This window comes from Apium graveolens, chromosome 3 (assembly GCF_009905375.1).
Source record: "Apium graveolens cultivar Ventura chromosome 3, ASM990537v1, whole genome shotgun sequence".
Classification (NCBI taxonomy): Eukaryota; Viridiplantae; Streptophyta; class Magnoliopsida; order Apiales; family Apiaceae; genus Apium; species Apium graveolens.
The window spans coordinates 277,722,979-277,743,707 of record NC_133649.1 but is presented as its reverse complement, the minus strand read 5'-3'; the positions used below and the strand labels follow the sequence as shown (position 1 = coordinate 277,743,707).

The 20,729-nt window shown below is 32.9% G+C and overlaps 1 protein-coding gene and 1 pseudogene across 1 annotated transcript; one reads left to right on the top strand and one right to left on the bottom strand.

Annotated features, from left to right (window-relative positions):
• Nucleotides 1-2,270: 2,270 nt before the first annotated feature.
• On the top strand, nt 2,271-9,232 carry LOC141713399 (uncharacterized; annotated as a pseudogene).
• A 2,210-nt stretch (nt 9,233-11,442) lies between these two features.
• On the bottom strand, nt 11,443-19,673 carry LOC141713398 (uncharacterized). Its single transcript, XM_074516799.1, has 17 exons — nt 19,326-19,673; nt 18,708-18,994; nt 18,398-18,475; nt 18,062-18,282; nt 17,476-17,568; nt 17,202-17,285; nt 16,429-16,545; nt 14,958-15,060; nt 14,815-14,877; nt 14,607-14,660; nt 13,985-14,042; nt 12,935-13,011; nt 12,737-12,807; nt 12,407-12,467; nt 12,238-12,297; nt 11,840-11,902; nt 11,443-11,757 (listed from the first exon to the last, which is right to left on the bottom strand). The coding sequence occupies exons 1-17, from the start codon at nt 19,636-19,638 to the stop codon at nt 11,638-11,640; spliced, it is 1,923 nt and encodes a 640-aa protein (XP_074372900.1). The 5' UTR covers nt 19,639-19,673; the 3' UTR covers nt 11,443-11,637.
• Between the last annotated feature and the right edge of the window lie 1,056 nt (nt 19,674-20,729).

Below are 20,729 nucleotides of genomic sequence, written 5' to 3'. Positions count from 1 at the left end.
TGTGGAGGAGCATTATGGAGTCACAAGCAGTGATAAAGCAATGATGTATAAAATTGGGAATATGAAGAGTACGAGAGTTTGGAAAATCCCGTGATTTTCACGTGCACAAGATGGGTATATTACGAATGGATGCCTTCAGAATTTGAACATGTGACAGTGAATAATCTTATGGAGGAGAGTCAAAAAAGGTGGGATGAGGATTGTGTAATAGATTTATTTAATTCAAGGGATAGAGAGCTAATTCTGCAAATTCCTATGCGAGCAAGAAGATAGGTGGTACTGGATGCTTGAGGATAAAGGTAGTTTCACGATGAGAAGTAGCTATAGACAGATTAGGGGAGAAAGCGAATGCCAAGATAAAGTGTTCTGGAAGAAATTATGGCGATTGAAATTAGCAGGTAAAGTAGTAAATTTCATGTGGTGTGCTTGTCAAAAGGTGTTACAGCTGCCTCTGCATTAATAAAGAAAAATGTAGACCTGCTACCAACCTGTACATGGTGTTATCAGGCTGAGAAAACTGATTTACATATTTTTTTCGATTGCTCCTTTGCTCGAGAGATGTGGAGTGTGGTAGGGATGCTTGGGGACATGACATCTGAAATAAATGATACGATTTTAGAAGTGTTTAAAAGAGTGTTCTCTATACAAAGTGCAGGTCGTTTTACTCTAATAGTGTTATTTTGTCGGAGTTTGTGGGTTCGACGGAATGCAGGGGTATGTGATAAGAAGAATATTTCGATTTTTGGTGGGAGAGCCATTGTCATGAACTTGTTAACGATTGGAATTGAGTATGGGAAACAAATGATAATAGTAAGCGGAAACAGCAAATGAAGAAATCAGTGGTGTAAACCGCCTATAGATTGGAATATAATTAATATTGATGCAGTACGTAAGATAGGAAATGATTCATAGGGTATGGTATGTGATGCGCAACAGTAAAAGAAGATTCATTCGAACGAGGAGTCACAAGGTAAGAATGAGAGGAACCAAAGCTAGAGAGGGTGAAACACTAATATTAAATATTAAGGGAGGCGTTGATGTGGTCGAAGAACCGGTGCACAACTAAATGCATATTCGAAACATATGCTAAGTTGGTGGTTGATGCAATTTATGGAACTAAGAGAGATTTTATTTTCCATGCTATTATAGATGATTGTATTGAATTATTGAAACACTTCGAGTAAGTATTAGTAATGTTCGAGTATAGATCTATAAATAATGTAACTCATTTGTTAGCTCAGACTGTATATTTTATGTCAGATCATATGAAGTGGCATTATAACGCTCTTAGTTTTATTCTCTATGACCTTATCTCAAAGGAAGTTTAATATAAAAGTGCGATTTTTTTTTTAAAAAAAAAACTAAACTAACTAATAAGAGCTTTCAATTCATTTGCATCAACTCTCTCCTGTTTACTACCGTGTAAATCTATATGTATCTATACTTATATTATAATAACCGTAATATGGTATAATCTGGCACAACGGTTATTCCTAAATTTGGTTATTAAAGAAAATATAAATAAATAGTGTTATATATCTGTTAAACTACTGGATACAGTCTACTTATCCTACTAAACTACGACCACAATGTATCCTATTATTAATAAATAAATAAATAGTGTTATATATTCGCTAAACTACTAAATTGTTAAACCACTAGATAGAGTCAACTTATTCTACTAAAGTTATACTATTATTTTTATTATAAATTTCTAATTATTATATATTTACAAAAATATTTTAAGAATTAGAATATGACGAGATAAATAATTTTTTAAATATTAACGGGAACCAGTGCATCGCACGAGATTTAAGCTAGTACTATATTATAATAACTAGAATGGGATATAATTTGGTTTAACGATTATTCCCTAATTTTAATTATTAAAAAAAGAAATAAATAATGCTATATATCTGCTAAACTACTACTCATATACTCTAGTTATCCTACTAAACTACAATCACAACTTATTCTATTATTAAAAAAGATAAAAAAAATAGGGTTATATGTCCGTTAAACTACTAAATTATTAAACTATTAGATATAATATACTTATCCTAATAAAATACGACCACATATTATCCTATTATTCTTTTATAAACTTATTATTATTATAAATTTATATAAATACTTTTAAAATTAGAATATAACGAAATAAATAAAAAATTTAAATATTAACGAAAATCCATATCTGGCACGGATTTAAGTTGGTGTACATTAAAATAACAACACGCAACACCAAAAAAGATAAGGAGTTATAAGATATTTACGGATTAGTGCACGGAGTAAAAAAATATATTATCAGAAAATTAAACGCATCAAAACCCTCTTTCTCTTAAAACTCAAAAAATACTACAATACAAAGAGAGCACCAAGCAGCCATGGAAGAAGCAACTACAACACCTCCCTTTAAGGTACTTGTGTATATATATATATAAAACCCCCCCTTCACATTCATCCTTCCTCCAATTTTTTATATAATATTGCTTAATATGATTATGCCTTATTATTTAATTTCATTAATTGCTGTTTATTTATCTACTTGCAGAGCTTATAAATAAATGGTTGTTAGTATATGTATATCAAGTGAATTGTATTTGTTCATTTTGCAGATTATATTGGGATCTTCTTCTATTGCTCGTAGAAAAATACTAGCTGACATGGGATATGACTTCACTGTCATGGTACTATACTGTTGTCGAAGCATTCGTTTATTGCCTCACTTTAATGTTTCTATACTAATTCTTCGCTTTAAATTAAATTTATCCTCGTAATTTAGTCTGCAGACATAGACGAAAAAGGTATTCGGATGGAAAATCCCGAAGAATTGGTAATGGCTCTTGCAGAGGCAAAGGTACATTCCTTCCACTGTTCTCAAGGATGCACCTTTGTTCTTTTTGGAATTACCAGTAATAGATCGTCACCAATTCTAATCGTGTTTTTCAGTTGAACTGTGTTCAAATATAAATTAAATAATAACCTAAATAATAACCGGACCATCTGTGTTTAAGTTTAAGCTTCTTTGAGATTTTTGAGCGCAACTTTAACACCTGTGTTCCAGAAACATTTTTTAGAGAGAAAAGAAAAGAAAGTTCAAGCATATATTTCCATTACTTGTCCCAGCAATGATTTTTTTGGAGAGAAAAGAAAAGAAGGCTAAAGATTAAGAAAGAAATTCTCTTTATATTTGTCTCCAAAATTTTCTTTGCACTTTTGGGAAGATTGTGAGAGAAAAGAAAATTAACCATTTTCAATTCTTTTCTTTTTTTTCTGAAGTTCGGGAACACAGCGTAAGTACACTGTTCTTGGCGTGTTCTCTTCAACTCCAAGGAAAATAAGGTGTTTGAAAAATATGTTTTTTTTCAACTTTTCAAGATGTAAATAGTTTCCCTACTTACTTTCTTACGCTGTGTTCCAGAAACTTTTTTTGGAGAGAAAAGAAAAGAAATGTAAAGAATACATTTCTTCAGCTTGTTCCCGAACAACTTTTATGAAAGAAAGGAAAAGAAAGCTGCAGATTTGGGAAGAAGTTTTCTTTATTTTTGTCTCCAAAATCTTCTTCCCACTTTTGGAAAGATTAGGAGAGAAAGCAAAAATTAGTTATTTTCTATTCTTTTTTTTTCTACCCTGGATTCGGGAACACAGCGTTAGTATTTTTCTTTGACGCACATAGTATTTGCCGTTAACTAATTTTCCAGCAAACAAACATAGGAAAATGTAGGGAAAAACTTCTTGTAAAATTATTAATTCCAAACAAACGGGACCTTAGAGAGAATTATCAGAAGCACAAATATGAATGAACACTCTGGTGATTACTTATGGTGAATTTAGATGATCTGCAGTGCTTAAATTCTTAAATTAGGATTGATTTTGCATCTAGATCAAGAAGTATCTCCTTCTGGATTTACAATATATCTGATCTCCCATACTTGTATAAATGATTTCAGCAGTTCTATATCTTTTAAAAAGATTCGGATCTTGTTTGATCCTTCAACAATACACTTTGATTTATTTCTTTTCACCATCTCAGGCTAATGCGGTTGTATCAAAGCTTCGAACTATTGATGAGCAAGCAAAGGGTGATAAACAGACTCTTAGTAATTGCATCTGATACAGTATGTGATTTTTTTCCTGCTCTTGTAAGGTTGTACTTGTACCAATATAAATATTGTATGTATATATATTGACCCTGCTATTGCAGGTATGTGATTATGTGTTTTGTGAATAAATTCTGATCTCTGAAGAGTTAAGAAGTTCTTTCCATTAGTAGCTTTAACAACAAATAAATGCTACTTCACTGTTATTAATTTTGTTTCGGTGCACATTCGTGAACACAGATTTACTATTTGAACCCTTACATAAATAATTTATATAAATAAATCCCAGCAAATTAGAATCCATCATTTGATGCATTTATGACCTCTGTTTTTGTTAAATAAAATTTTGCTACCTAGACTATCTTTCAGGGGTAGCTTAGACCAGAGAACTGGTTTTCTTCAGCTTGAGATTTATGTATTTATAATTTTAGCTTATTATGTGTACTCAATTTGGATTTGGATATAATACATAACCAGGATTAGTAATTACTATATGCCAAAAAAAATTATTGGCAGCCATCTCGGGACTTTTCATTAGTGCCTGCATAAAGTTATTACAATACTCCTCTGCAAGTCATAGACAAGATAGGTCCAGTATTTGAAGATTATACTGCACAAAATTAAACACCAGTTTTTTTTAACTCAATTAAACACTAGCTTAGTTCTGTATAACAAGGTTGTTATTCATTATTTCTTCCACATTAATTTTTTAGAATCCAAAACATGCACAGAACAGAGTTAGTCTTGGGCTCTTTCTAGAAAAAGAGAGAGTTGGTGTTTGACTTGGTCTCTTTGACCACTTTAGTTTGACTGTTTGGTCATTCTCTCGCTCTCTTTTTACCAAGTTTATAAATCTTTTTACGTATATACATTTACAATATAGAACTTAAACGTTATAAATAATGGATTGAGTGATCAAAACATGTCATAACTTGTAAAGATCATAATTACTTTATGGTGGGTAGTTACATTTCTTGAAGTAAGAGGGGAGGGGACTGAGGATCTAAATTCATGACCTTTTCTTGAGGGGGGAAAGGCTTGAAGGGAGGTGGGGGATGCGCCTTTGCCACTTGGCTATTCTTAAATCCTAAAAAAAGAACTTTTGCTTGAAATTATAAAGTAACTCTTTGTAACAAGTAACTTATTTTTCAGATAAGCTTAGTAGCTCGAACATGAGTTTATGGAACTCTCCCCCTTCTCAGTCTTTAGTCACGACAAACGGGACGAAAGACTGCAATGTCTACCTTTTGCACGTTCTCATAATATGCTTTTTATATTTAATGTTCCTTGGGGAGTTTTATAGGTTTGATATTATTAGAGATTCCTTACTTGATAGAATTTGTTATCAGGAAGAAGCCATCACAACAGAGCTTGCTACTGGTGATCACAGAAAGAATGCTGAGCCAACACTTTTACTTACTTGTGACCAAGTATAAGTCATTTCCTATACTTAATGTTATAAGTACGTAGTTAATATATCATAGGTCCCATCTTCTGCATTTGAGATTTTTATAGTGAGCATAATTACCTCTTTGACGCCACATATTTGCTCCACATTCTGAGCAAGAAATTTTTATCATGCTTGGTTGAGCACTAAACTTCAGTTAGAAAACATGTTGTTAGGAAAGATTGTGGTTGCTAACTTTTTCTAGCTCGCTTTTTTGAATCGTGGTGAATGTGTTAAAAGGTTACCTCTGTACTGGAAACATTTGGATATTATGTCAACCCCGGAGAGGCAGGAACAAAGAGAGAAACTTAAGATGCAACTTTTTTTTTTTTTTTTTGCTAAATATAAGATGCAAGTTTTTAATGTGACTAATATAAATATTGATTGGTAGAAAACGCATGAAACATGAAGAAGGATGGTGACATTTCTGAATGTTGCAGAGAGTGATCATCATAAAATAATATGATACTATGCAATTGATTGATTACTCATAAACCTAATAGGCTTATAGTGCATACATAGTAATCCTGCCTATGTGCATGAATTCCAACTTTAAGTTGAATTTGACTAAAATAAGAGGCTGGGGTCCTAGTTTTCTTTCGACTATATTCGTGCTTCATATGGTTAAATATTAAGTAACTAATAAATGATTATTGCTGAACTTCGTTGAGGTGGATATTGATTTCAAATTAAGAGCCTTTTCCGCTTGAGTTTCCACTTTGCATATTTTCGAGCATTTTAGCTTCATAATATGTTCTTTCATGCTGCATCAGGTTTCCTTAGTTCCTAACAGAGCTGTCACATTCCAAATTCGATTATAGCTTTTCGTTAGTCACCTGAAAAACAGGTTGGACTAGATGATGTTTCATCATAATAATATACAACTTAAGAAACTATTGATGTATCTCTACCGTCTTATGCGAGTTCATTAAAATTTAAAATCTAACAATCCAAAACACTAAATCTCAGCGATTCCATTTGAAGGGAAGGTTAAGAGAATGTAATTTGAGTGAGTATGGTATTTCATTTTAGTTGTCATGAAGATGTTAATAATTTCCTGTTCTAGAAATTGTGCCTAAATTTTTGTCTTAAAACGGCAAATAGTTATAATTATTTCTGTTATTACTGAAGTTCTTTCACCCTCTGTTAACATATCAATCTTTTTGGTTAGTGGTGCATTTTAGTGCCAAATGAATGATGTATTTCTTGTTGCATGATATAGTTTTTGTAATATTGGCGAGCTTATATTCTAGCCATTTAATAAAATTTAGATTTTCTGGTAAGAGAACTTGCCTATAGATATTACCCAACCAGAAATATATCTTAACAGTTTCTTCATAGATTAAAATGCTAGCACTTGGCTGTAAAAAAATCTTGCACTGCTAATTAAAATGATCTTGATCTTGAGGTGGTCGTCTATGAAGGGACAATCAGGGAGAAGCCTTCCAACAAGGAAGAAGCACGTCAATTTATCAAAGGTTTGGTTCATATTGTGCCTACCTATGTGCTGTAGTGGTGTTTATTATTTGATTGTCTTACAACTTACAAGTTTATTATATGGTCAGATTACTCTGGTGCGCACGCAGCAACGGTGAGTTCTGTTCTTGTTACGAACCTAAGTACTGGATTTAAAAAGGGAGACTGGGACAAAGTGGAGGTACTATTTCAGTCTGGTAAATTTTCTAATGACATCTACAAATTATTTGTTTATGTTAATGCCTCAGAAAAATGAAGCCCTTAATTGAGGTGCAAGAATTTTTTTTTTTACTAAACAAGATTAAATTTTTTAAATGAACTAATCAGTTATTCAGATACCATTCTGCTGTCTCAGACAAATTACACAGAATATTCTTAGAGCCTGATGATGTGCTCTATACCTCATAAAACCGGATGATCTTCACGATTATTTCGGTGTTTTTGACAATTAAACAGAATATTCTTTAAGACTGATTATGTTTCCTCCGTAGATGTTCTATATACCTCATTAAACTGGATTATCTTCACAGTAATCATAGTGGTTTTGACATGATAATTAAGACAAACACTATATGAGCCACTCAATATTACCTGTATGAATGTTAGTAAGAAGCTCTGATGAAAAGAAAATACTAACCCTCTGAACGTTCTATCTATTTACCCGAAACATTATTATGTTTAGCACCCATACTAGAAAGCAGTCACTAGTTAATTTTTTTAAATAAGGAACGATCAATTCCTCCAGCCATTAAATGCAAGTGGATTGTGATGGTACTGTCCCTGCAACTAATCTAATAATACAAGTATTATTTGAAATTTTAATTTTGAAACAAGCTAGTTGCATTCCCTTTATGACTCGTAAATCTGTGTCTACTAGTCCCGTTAAAGTGTAAATGAAGAATTAGCACAACAAAGTGTTAATATAGAGAGCAGCAGTTTATCAATTACGAGTTATAATTACTACAACTAACTAAATCTTATCTTTCTGTTAATTTTTTGTTCATCTTCGAAGTAGATTTCCTAAAAACAATGCTTACAGAGGAAGACATAAATTCCAAGTTTCTTGTGATAAAAACCTAAACACAGAATTAAAAGATTTAAAGTCTATAAATTTAAGTTTCCCTGCATTGAACTAAATTAAGTGTTTGGTTAATGTGATTTCCATGAGTCAAGTCAAACTGATTTGGTCATTTTGTAAAAATGCACACATATTTCTATCTAGCTTGAATATGTAATTGTTCTATTACACAGTGTTGTGGTTGTCGAACCTTTTGCAATTTCTTTTTATTGATAAATGTTGTGTTTGCTTGCAGATTTATTTCCACGACATACCTGATCACATTATTGATAAGCTGGTAAAAGATGCTCTTAGTGAATTCTGTACCAGAGTAGTGTCAAATAATGTATCTATTAATTGTGTCCATAAAGTAATTAATTATTAATAATTATAGTTCTATCTTCTTTAGATCGAAGAGGGAACTGTGCTTTATGTCGCTGGAGGCCTCATAATCGAACATCCGTTGGTTATACCTTATATAAAAAATGTGGTGAGTTTGCCATCTCTCATTCTCCCGTTCTTTGTTAGGACTCTCCCCCTCGTATTGTTCCTCAATTACTCATATAATATTTAAATCATGATTGATATAGCTGTACAGGGTTTTGGGTTATGTCAGAACCAGACCGTGTCTAAATCGGCAGATTTCATTTTACAGATCTACTATAGCAACTGTGTTGAAACTGAAAAAAATTAGTGTCAGAAAATATAGAAAGACTGAGCCCAGCAATTATCTATGCATTACTCACTTCAAATGCATCCTAAATTTTGGCACTCGTGTTGTACTCGTACAGGTTGGTACTACTGACAGTGTGATGGGACTTCCAAAGGCTCTTACAGAGAAACTGATTAGAGAGGCTCTATGACTTGGTCAACAGCATACTTATCAGCACCAAATTTTCATTATTTGCGTCCCTTACGTTACAAGTATTACCCAATGTAACCTCTTGAAACCCATTTTATGCTGCCTTCCGTGATCAATAACTATATTTTGAATGGCTGATCTGTATACATATGTGTTTTTCGTGTAAAGGTATTGCAGCTATCTGCCTTTCTTTACTATTATCATTTCTCCTATTTGTAAACTAATGTAACAAATGATCTTCGTCAGTCCAACTTGATCCTACTCCTAGGCAAAGTTTCGTTTTTCTATCACTGGGTTTTTTGTGTGCTCCGTTTCCGGTGCACGGATAACTGCCTTGGGTCCCCCAAACCGACTCTAAATGAAATTTAAGGACACAGAATGAGTCAAATTACATTTTTCAATATTAAGAATTAATGACCCTTATTCTCACAATTTGGGGAGAAAAAACCCAAAATCTCACGGATCTATACCCTTTTCTATCACTTATAATTTATAAATGTTAATAAATATTACGTTTATAAATCTATACAAAATCTGCTTCTAGCTCACTGGTTAGGTGGTGCATGTTAGAGCTCAGCATGCCGAAAGATCTGTTCGAATCCCACGGACACCACTTCATTCTTTTTGATGAAAACAAACGCAACCTACCAATGCGTTGAATTAAGACAAATGCATTAAAAACGTGCGTTGAACCATTAACGCAATGTTAAACTGCGTTTTCTGAATTATTTCAAAACTTAAAAAGTCAACTGCTCTATTAAATGCAAGTAATAATTGCGATGTTTGTCCTGAATTGAAAACTGTCCTATTAAATGCAAGTAATAATTGCGTTGTTTGTGCTGAATTGAAAACGCAAATAAATATTACATTTTTAAATGATATAAAGGGTCATATTTCAGCATTTGAGATTTTGGATCATTTATTCTCAAATTATGATACTTAGAGCCATTAAGCCGTGAAAGTGTCTAATTGAGAGGAGCAAACAGTTTGAATGGATAAAATATTACAAAATTACACAAAAAGCTGGATTGACTTGCCTCGAAAATAATATTGATCAGTTAAAAGTTCCAAGTAAAAGTATACCTTTGCAATTTAGTAATAGAAAAAGAAGTATTTCTTTGCTAATTAATGATCAGAATATTTTCATTTTTTACGAAGATTACGCTATTTAATAAAATAAATTATTTGACAGTAATTTTTATTTGAAAAAAAATACGCTATTCTAAGACATGCTTAAGGAAACTGTATATCTTAAGTTACGTTGATAATACAATTTGTTGGGTGTTGACCCTAAATGTCATTTGGAGGTTAAAAATAGCCCTAAATGTCAATTCAAAACGGTACATCGTATACCGTTTATGCAAAACACTTAAAACGGAACTTTGTGTAATGTTTTGATATTTTGAATTTTTTTTATGCGCAAAACGGTAGATAAAGTAATGTTTTGGCACAAAACGCTATATGATGTACCGTTTTGAGCCAACACGTTACTTCAAATAACGTTTTGCACATTATAAAAAATTAAAAAAAAATAAAATAAAGTACCAAAACGGAAAACGGAACACCATGTACCGTTTTACATTAAAAAAAATAAAACGTAAGACGAAGTGCCGTTATGAATTGACATTTTGGACCATTATTTTCAAAAGTGACATTTTTTACTATTTAACACTAAAAAATGATATTTTAGTCCATTTCTCAAAATATCGGGAACACTGAGAATAATTTTTTACAAATTTATCTATTTTACATTTTCTTCTAAAATCTAACTTAAAAGGCATAATTTTTTAACTCTTCTCGATCAGACTAAATAGCTTGCCTGGTCATAAGTGCCTCGGTTTCAAAATATTGAACTTATAAGAGGATATGCACCACACTTCGAGAGTGATGCGGCCATTTTTTTTCAAAACCATCAATTATTGACGGAGCAGGAAATCATTAATAGAAATTTTAATAATCAATGGAATAGCTGATGGGCAGCAATTGATGAGAGCCATCTGATTTTTGCAAACAATGTTTGCCAACATCTTTCACAATAGCTATCCAACGTGTGTCTATATATATATATTGACAACATTATCTAAAATTTATCTATATTTCATTATTGCTTTCAAGAATACTCCCTCAGTCTCAACATACAATTCTCTTTGACTTTTTACGTTTAGTTTTAGATGAATAAAAAGAATAATTTCCTTGAGAGGAAGATAGTATTATTCGTGAGACCATTAAATAATTTAGCTGAAGTTAAATATATATAATATTTAATCTATATTAATAAGATAGCTAATATTATATAATTATTTATGTAGTGAATAGTAATTGATGAATTGATATAATTATATGGGTGTATAAGAATATTAAGAAAAAAATTGATTTTGTGTGAATAGTAACCAACACCATTGGTTCAATTGATGAATTGAGGCTCTTGATGGGTTCATATGCTCTAAACTATTGCCGATCCTTGGATCACAACATTACGAGGTATTCTTATAATCCACCGTAAACACGAAAGGTACATTTTGATTATATAACTAAGATATTTTGTTTATCATCGACAAACAAATCACCAAATTACAGAATTCAAATAGAAAGGGAAAGGGACGATTAGTGAGGTCGCCTGTTTTTCCTTTCCCAGTATAAGCAAAAGATATAACTAGCACCCCAACAAAGAAGAATTTTTTGACAAAGTAGCATCTCATCCAAGGATATCAAATTCGTGAGGCAAAAAATCTTCACTTGGCCTATAGTATTTATCTGGGGAATACAGGCTCAGATTAGTCACTTGGCTGGTATATAGGCATGCAAATCGCTCTACCTGCACATTGCAAAACAGATTAGTAGCAACAATGGTTGAACATATTTTGATGATTATCCAAGTTCTACAGAAACTATCAAACCTGGTGAGCAAACCGGGAATTTTGATATCCAGTCTTCATCAGTTGACCCCATACTTTGTGAAACTAAAAGAGTTTAAAAATAAAAATAAAGAAAAAAGACATTTAATACCGGTAAGAGGAATCTATTTAGCAAAATCTAAACACCATGATAACTACGAGAATAATGGTAAGACTCATTTCATTGGTTAAATATTACAGTTGATCAGAACAAAGAAACAAAGATTGCCGTATACCAGAATTCAGTAGACCAAGAAACACCATTCACCACTTGATTCATTTTTTTAATTGTTTTAGCATACACTTCTCATAATAAAGTCATTCAACCAAACTTTAACCAAAAGCCTGAAAACCTTTTTGCCCTACTACAGAGTCAAACTGTTTGTTATTTAAACATCTACCTTTTGGTGACATGCTCTTTGAGCTTGTTGATGACTGATGCGTACTACCTCCCTTTCAGACTACACAATGAACAAAAGACTACCAATTAGAGGATTTTCAATCATCCTCGTCCACCATACATATATAAAACAAAGAAATCATAATGCATTTTTATGAACACAGAAATACCGTTAATTCTTTAAGCTCATCATGTAATTTCTCTTTCTCATCAGCACTTGCTCCTTCAAACCTAGACCACATATATAAATGACATGGAATAAACTAAGAATAAAGAAAAGATTACGACGTCAAAAATAGTCTAGAAAACCAGAATAAGGTTTGCCAGGCATGACCCAAAAAAATCAATGTGCACATGTAATGTCTGCACCAGACTTACATGATTATGAAGCAAAACTAGAATCAGTGATTTATATCTCTTTTCACTGTTCTACTCTGAAGGAGCGAAAATCAGGACCAACTGTGGGTGTGCAGTAGTTCTTATAAGGAGTAGATACTTACTTGAGGGACCACTCAATACGGTGTATCTTGTTTTCAATGCTGTCACGTTCATTTCTCAATGTTTGAAGTTGCTGCGGGGACAAGAAGACCACAGGTCATATTTAAGGAGCATGATTACGACAAGATCAGTCATAGAAATTATACTCAGGAAAGATGTACATAATTAAATAATGAAAACCTTCAAATACAAAGAAGTACCTTGCGGCTTCCACGGATTTCCCACAACAGATCGACCTCCTTCTCAAGCTCTGGAACGACAAGCATTGTTCTCCAACCTGTTCAAGTAGTATTAATATTATATATATATATATATATATATAGGTTCAGGTTCTGGCGAAAACCATAAATGAGAACCACTAAGATTCAAAAGACTGCACATGATGACTTTGCATATTCCAGAATACCACCGAGATTCAACAGACTATATAAATATACAAAAGTAACTTCACCAAGATAACTAATGTTATAAGGAAAAACACGAGTATCGGAAAGCATCAACAAATTCTTTTTTGTGAACTAGTCGTCGCCTTGTTTTAATGCTAGAGAATCCTGCCTAGACTATCATACTCAAGACTTCCTTTTTCTGTCCTAGCAACCAGTGCTCACTGTGTCATAATTCAGAAAGGTTCACTTATAAAAGAAACTTGGATTTCAATGCCATAATAACAACTCAACAAAAGGCAAAGACACATATCAGATTGCCGTTTTACGAGTGACTTGGGCTTTTGCATAATTTGATAGCACCCCAGGTTTTGGGACAAAAAAGGCACCCCAACAAAACTATGACCGATTTTATTACATAAAAGACATCTGTCTAAAATCTTTAAGGACACCAAATATGTTTCTGAAGTTGTCAACATGCAAAACTAGATGGACAAGTTCTAAGAGAAACTAGGATTTCAGTACATAAGAACAATTCAACAAAAGGCAAAGACATATATCAGGAGGCCATTTTACAAGTGACTTCGGATTTTGGATAATTGATAGAACCCGGGTCTTGGGAGTTGGGACTATAAAAGGTTCCCAACCAAACTATGATCAAGTTGTATTACATAAAAGACACCTGTCCAAAATCTTCAGAGATAACAAAAATGTTTCTGATGTCAACATACAAAACGAGATGACAAGATATATGTGACAAACAGGTGTTAACAAAAAAGATTACGGCACTATTTTAACTACAAAGGGCAGTAAAAAGAGATGATATGAATGCTGCATATGTAATTAAAAGGAACCCAAGGATTATACCAAGAATTTTTTTGCTGCGCAATATATCGCCATAGATGTGATCTCCAACATACAAAACCTTGTAAAATTGAAGAAAAGCATTAGAACTACAAATTTAAATAGAAAAGGACAGGCAATTTCCTGGATATAGTATCTAGACCAGTAATAGGCTTAATATTTGCATGGAACATAACCATATATGACTAAGATTCTCTCTCAATCAATTTAGTTTCAGGAGTCATTACATGCAACCTTTGTTTCCCTAATTCAGTTTTCCGTCATACCCATGTCAATTACAGCAAAATATGATTGAAGTGTTAACTATATGATCCTATTGGGACCTTCCTCTAACACCTTAAGGTTTTTAGATGAGCTGGATTACTCAACATGCAGGATCCATCTAACTTCCTTCTTTTCGCAAAGAGACACTTAACACTCTAGCAACATAATATTAAAGAAAATTCTAAGACGTACGCGTAACTTTTTGTTTGTAGCAAGTACATTAGTCAACTAGAGGTAGTAAGAATAGGGCCAGTGAGTAACTTGAGTGAGAAGTTCTTTCCTTTCACTAAAATAGATATTAACATAGAGGAATGCTGCTAAAATATAAACATATAGCAATTCGAATTATCCTACCACACACCTGTGAACTTGACTCAATAGAAAGGAGCTTGTGCAAATGACCAACATTGCCTCCCTGAAAAGAAGGTTAATGGATCATCGTTTTTAACAAAAGAAAAAGGGAATGGATCATCAATTTTGATTTCTAATATAAAAAGCCAATAAATAGATTTTGGAAATGAATTTATATCCATATTAAACATTGAAAAACTAAAATTACAAATATCAACCTGGAAAACTTTGAAGGCTTTTTCACTGCTCTTCAGAGGCAGATCTACAGAAGTGCTCCCCACCTTATTAATTGCAAATAAGATCAAAAGTTAAAGAAAAGGAAAATAAGGTAACTGACCTATATACGGGACCTTTACCTAACCTGAACCATAGGAGTGCCATTGTCAGTATTAAGAAGCATGCCAGATTTAGGTTCAACCTCAAAGAGGTTGGCACGATTCTCATGGAAAAAACCTGGTTTTGCACTGTAACAGACAGCAACTTCAATTATTACAATATTAGTACTAAAAAAAGCCAAACTTAGATAAGCATCGCAAGCATGTACTTTGGTAGCATAATCGGGCATACTTGAACTGAACAACAGCTACAGGTGATTGAACAGAAAGCTGAACATTTAAATCTAAATTCATAATCTAAAATCCTCAAGGAACTAAAACAATTAAGGTCAACATTTGGGTCAGTCACCTCATCACTAAGAAAGGCGCTCATGTAATTTTTTATTCAGAAAGCACCTTACAAACAAGTCAGTAGTGTTGCAACCGTAATACAACCCATTGTTTATGTTCACAATCCTAAAAGGTCTCAAGTACCTTACAAACAATTAGTAGTGTTGCAACCGTAATACAACCCATTGATTATGTTCACAATCCTAAAACGTCTCAAGCTTAGTCAGCGCACAAATGTGAATTTGCTATTAATGAAGGCCAGTGCTATAAAAACCTAAAGAGACTATTAAGGAGTAATGTAATAGCTTTTGGAAGCCTATTGGTTAGATTTTTCTAAATTATTAAAATATATTAACGGTTCTCTTGAAATGGGGAAGTTATCTTTTAAAGTTTTATCCGAATTAGGAAAAATTTAGGTAGGATTGTTATCAATATTAATATGTGAAATATAGGTTTGTGTTATCATTTCTTTGCACCAGAATTTGTCTCCTATTCACCTTCTCAATGAAGGTATAGCTCCAACACAGGAATCAAAGTCATTCTCAAGTAGAAACTCTACACATCACAAGACCATATCCCACTTTAGTACCGGTCTTCCTAGCGAAGAATAAATTATTCAAAATTTAATTTCTACTTCATCTTCCTAATCTATTTGTGTAAAAGAGTTATAATATGTCGTGTATAAAGGTGATACTAGTCAATGAGTCATATAAAACTTGCCATTTTATGCCGCTAATTCTTGAAGATTGTTGCTGAAAAGTACTTATCTCAATTGTGTAAATATGCAAGCCTTAGTCAAACTATATATCTCACTCGTCTCAAATATACCTACACTCCTGCACATTTTCGTATTACCATCTCTTTCTTGACTAGAAAGAAATGAACTCTATTGGTGTTCTGATTGAATAGTTTTTCTGTTCTTTTAGGCAATCAAAGGAGCAATTGAATCAGAATTGGTACACTAACTATATGATTATTAAATGTGCAACCCAAAGAAAATGAAAAGTTTTAAGATTGCCTCTGTCAATTAAAGCAAGAATTGGGCTACACATGTATGTCAAATTGTCACTACTAATTAAAATATGCAGGAGGGGCAAGGATATTGTTCACCAAATATACAAGTACATAATGCAAAAAGTATTATATCGTCTTAGAAAAGAACATGACCTTCCGGTGATGACAACATCAAAGTACTTCAGCCAATCGAAAGTTAAAGTTTGGCTACCACTCTGTGGCTGAGGCTCACAAAGAAAATTCATCACAACATTTGTGTAATCCCAGAGGCTGCAACAAATACATGAAATATTCATCAGCTCAGTATTAGTAACCCTGATTCAAAAATCCTTGCTGCTTTCAAACCCCTTTCAAACCTCATTCCATTATAATACTTAATAGAAACAGTGAGTAATACTAGGAGAAAGGCCTGACAAGTGCTCTGGTTAGTGTGGATGACCATGTATAACTTACAAATGACATAAATTGGATGAAAAAGAACCACTAGAATTTCGAAGCATATTTTCCTTGAAATAAAAACACAACGTACTAATTTTTAACTTGCTTCAGGTGTACAAATGTAATTAGACTGTCTTTAGTAACAAAAAAACAAATGCAACTAACAACCAATATTTTAATTACATAAGCAAATAAAAATGATAATCCAGTACTAAAAGCAGATGCTCATACTTACATGCCTTTAAGAGGAATCATACCCTATATTTAGAAAAGCACGGATATCAAATAATGACATTTTAATATTAACCAACACTCCTTCGCTTTCCCCAAAAACAGAAACAAAAACTGGTACCGACTTTAAAAGAATACATTAAATATAGGGAAACATTAATACACGGTTTAATCCTGAATTGCAGTTAACTAAACAATATAGTATCACACTTGAGACTTTACTCTGTGCAATTAAAATAAAGACAACATTCTAGTACCTGTTTGTCACCAAAAAAGTTGCACGGCCAGAATCTCTCAGCATTTTGAGCATTGGGACAATCAATTTATCCTCATTGATATACCTAGCAAACATAGAAACTGTAAGAAAACAAACTCTATAATTATTTACAGCACTGATTCTTTATATTTTTTTAACGCAGATGCAGATACATGACTTAAACGAGATATATATAGACACATATATATATATATCAATTCAATTAAAGTTAGAATAGCAAAAATCTTTATAGAAATGCTCTAAAGATACAATACCTCTTTGGATCTAATGCAACCATCTCCTTCAAAGTTCCATCGCGATGACACAAATCAACAGCAGCTCGAACATCTTTGTACATTTGAGCATAACTGTTGGCATGTTATACTCAGCATAAGTGAAGGAAAACTAATGAGGCTGATGTGACTCTCACACTCTCACTAAAGGTTATTCAATAAATCAAGCTTAGACAACAAAATGAGAGTACAGAGGTGAAACACTCAAACTCAGGCCATAAGTGCAAATCTTTTTGCCTAAGGTCAAGGCAGCAATAAACTCTAAATTAAACTCTATGGCAGAAGCATGTGTTATCATAGACTTGAACAGTTATTTCTTAATGCGACAACTCTTTTATTCTTGTTCTCCTAGTGTGTGCTATCAATTTTGTACATAGGTAACGTTATTTCTTTTACATTTAAGGACCATAACTAACAAGTGAGGAGAAAGGAATTTGGGAAATTGTATTACACATCTTAAGTACAATCAAGACCTAAATAATCAATCAAAAACTTGGAGAGCACATATAGGTAAACAATTGGGTTACTTGCAAAATAATTGAAATTTAAATGAAATCTTTTCCCTTACTCTGTAGCTTCTGAAATTAATCCAGGATTATTGTCCTTGAAATCAACAAGTTGAGCAAACAAAAATGCTTCAGCCAATGAGAAAAGGGTGTCAATAAGTGCATAATCGGGCTCATCAAATGCATCTCGTATCAATGTGCTTCCATATGCCATAACTTTATCTTCCTTGGTCAATTCCTTGAATCCATGATATGCAACTTTTACATACTTATGGCGATCCATCTGTGGGTGTAAATGCATGAGTATCGAAATATCCCTAGCCAGGCAAGAAGCATGAGTAGAAAAAGCAATATAAGGACAAAAAATAATAGCTATTTCGAGAGCAATCAAGACAAACCTTCAATATATTGCCTCTCTTTTTATCAAGAACTAATCCTCTTACCATATAAGTCCAATCAAATTTCCACTCCAACAACTAACAAAATATAGAAACAAGACTTTAAATTAGGATGTAAGACAAAGAGTGCAAAAAATAAAAGGACAATCGTAATTAATAAATAAAAATGATTAACATATGGGTTTGTAAACATTAATGTTTGTTAATGACAGGATGAGTCTAGTATTTGAAAATAGATGCAGTTTAACGTGCAAATATTATGCCACACAAGGGAAAAATCTTGGCTTATAATTGTACAATATTGACAAACCTGTTGAGGATACCCCAGATCATAGACTAACTTCCTAATAGTTCCATTGTAAGCAAGAGTTTCAAATGTCTCCGGCTTATACTGTGCCAAAGTGTAATCCATGTCAAACCCAACCGCAACAATACCTTTCATATTCAAAGATCTATTACAGAAAATCTGTTTGCCTATTTCAATTGTACACCCCTTTTCTGGAGATGACCAAATACGCGGATTGCACTTCCCATCAGAATAAGCAGACTTAGACATTTTTCTATCCAAAATCACACTAGTGTTTAACTGATATGTACCTGTTTGTGCAAGTAAAATACAATTTTAAAATCAATCACTCCATTACATAACTCAAAATGCATAGGAAAAAACCCAAAAACATAAACAACATGGTTACTAACAATTCAAAACATTCAAGAAAACGTCAATAAAATGAACAGAAAAACATTAATGCAACGAAATTTTAACAAAAATCACTAAAACAAAAACACCCCATCACTAAAATCTTCAACATAATCATATAAAACATCTCAAATAACCTAAAACAACAATAAAAATGTGAACTCTCGGTAAAAAAAAGAATAAAAATACAAACTTTATAATAAAAAGAGTGTGAAAAAACAAACAAACCTTCACCACAAGCACAAATGGGTGTTATTCTGGTAGCAAAGTGAGTAAAGTTTCGAGGGTAATCAAGAAAAGAATTAAAAAGAGAGAAATTTAATTGAAAAGGAGAGAAGAGAGAGAGACAAGAAACAATGGAACGCTTAGGAATACGCATCGCATGTTTGGTCTTAAATAGACAACATCTTGGAACCTTAACAAAATGGGTTCCCTGACGAATCGAATTCGAATGTAGAGAGAAAGTGGAATTAATGATTTTTGTTGGGCTGCAACTTGAGGTTGTAGTAGTAGAAGTAGTTGCTGCAAATGCACAACTCATTTGAATATATTCTTAACCAAACATGGTGTTAGTTTTTTCAAGGATATATTATATGTTGCATTTATACGAATAATTATTTTGGTTTTGGAGCGAAAAGGGGTTGCTCGGGTTATAAGTGGATAATTTAATCTGGGGTCCGAATATGATTCCTGGATGTTGGGCATCTGCTATTGGGTTTGCCATGCGAGTAGTTCACACACTCGGCCCTTTTGGGGGATCCTTCGTTTATCGTTAGAAAGATTTAGGCCTTGATCCCCGAAGTTTTTAAAGGAAAATAAGTAAATAATTATGAGATAAAGTATTTTAATCTTATTTTTGTATTGAAAATTTTGAAATGAAACTAGGACACATTTGCATTCATTATCACTTGTTTTCGTTCTTTATAAAAAACTAGCTTTGCACAGGTCTTCATTATATTTTATATTATTTAAATTTATAATAAATTTCTTTTTGGATCATTATCTTATTAGTATATTTATAAATAATAATTTATTATTGGCATAATGTGAACTTGAATCTTGGATAGTGTATAAATAATAATATAAATATATGTTGTTGATGGGTTCGAACTTGGTAGTTTTAGTAGTGTATAAATAATCTATATATCTTAATGACTACTCCTTAATTTACCCATGGTGTTGTGGAATAAAAACCTGAGTATTTTAGTATTTAATACTAGGGTTGGTGAGCTTCGAGCTTTAATGGTTGCTCTTGCGTTCGGGACTATCGATCCTTACAAGATGCCTACGTATCTCTATGTTGTAGAGGATCAAGCCAAAAACGTAGTTCGAGGTTGAGGGGTAGAGCCCTTTATATAAATGTGAGTCTAAGGTTAGACTTCTGTTGGGAGACTTGGTGGACAAGTCTCCAACTTAGATGGTGATTAAGAGTCCTTTTGAGGAAGGAGATCTAGAACCTTCTATGTAGGACTTTGAGTCCGTTTGGAACACATGTCTCTGCTCTTCCAGCCGTATTGGGCCTAGTCCGTGAACAACTCAGGTTCGTGGACTTGGACGACCTCCGCTGGTGGGCCTTGGTTGTTTGGGCCGTCATAGGCCTGTTACGAAGCTTCGGACCAGACAGGCCTGCTA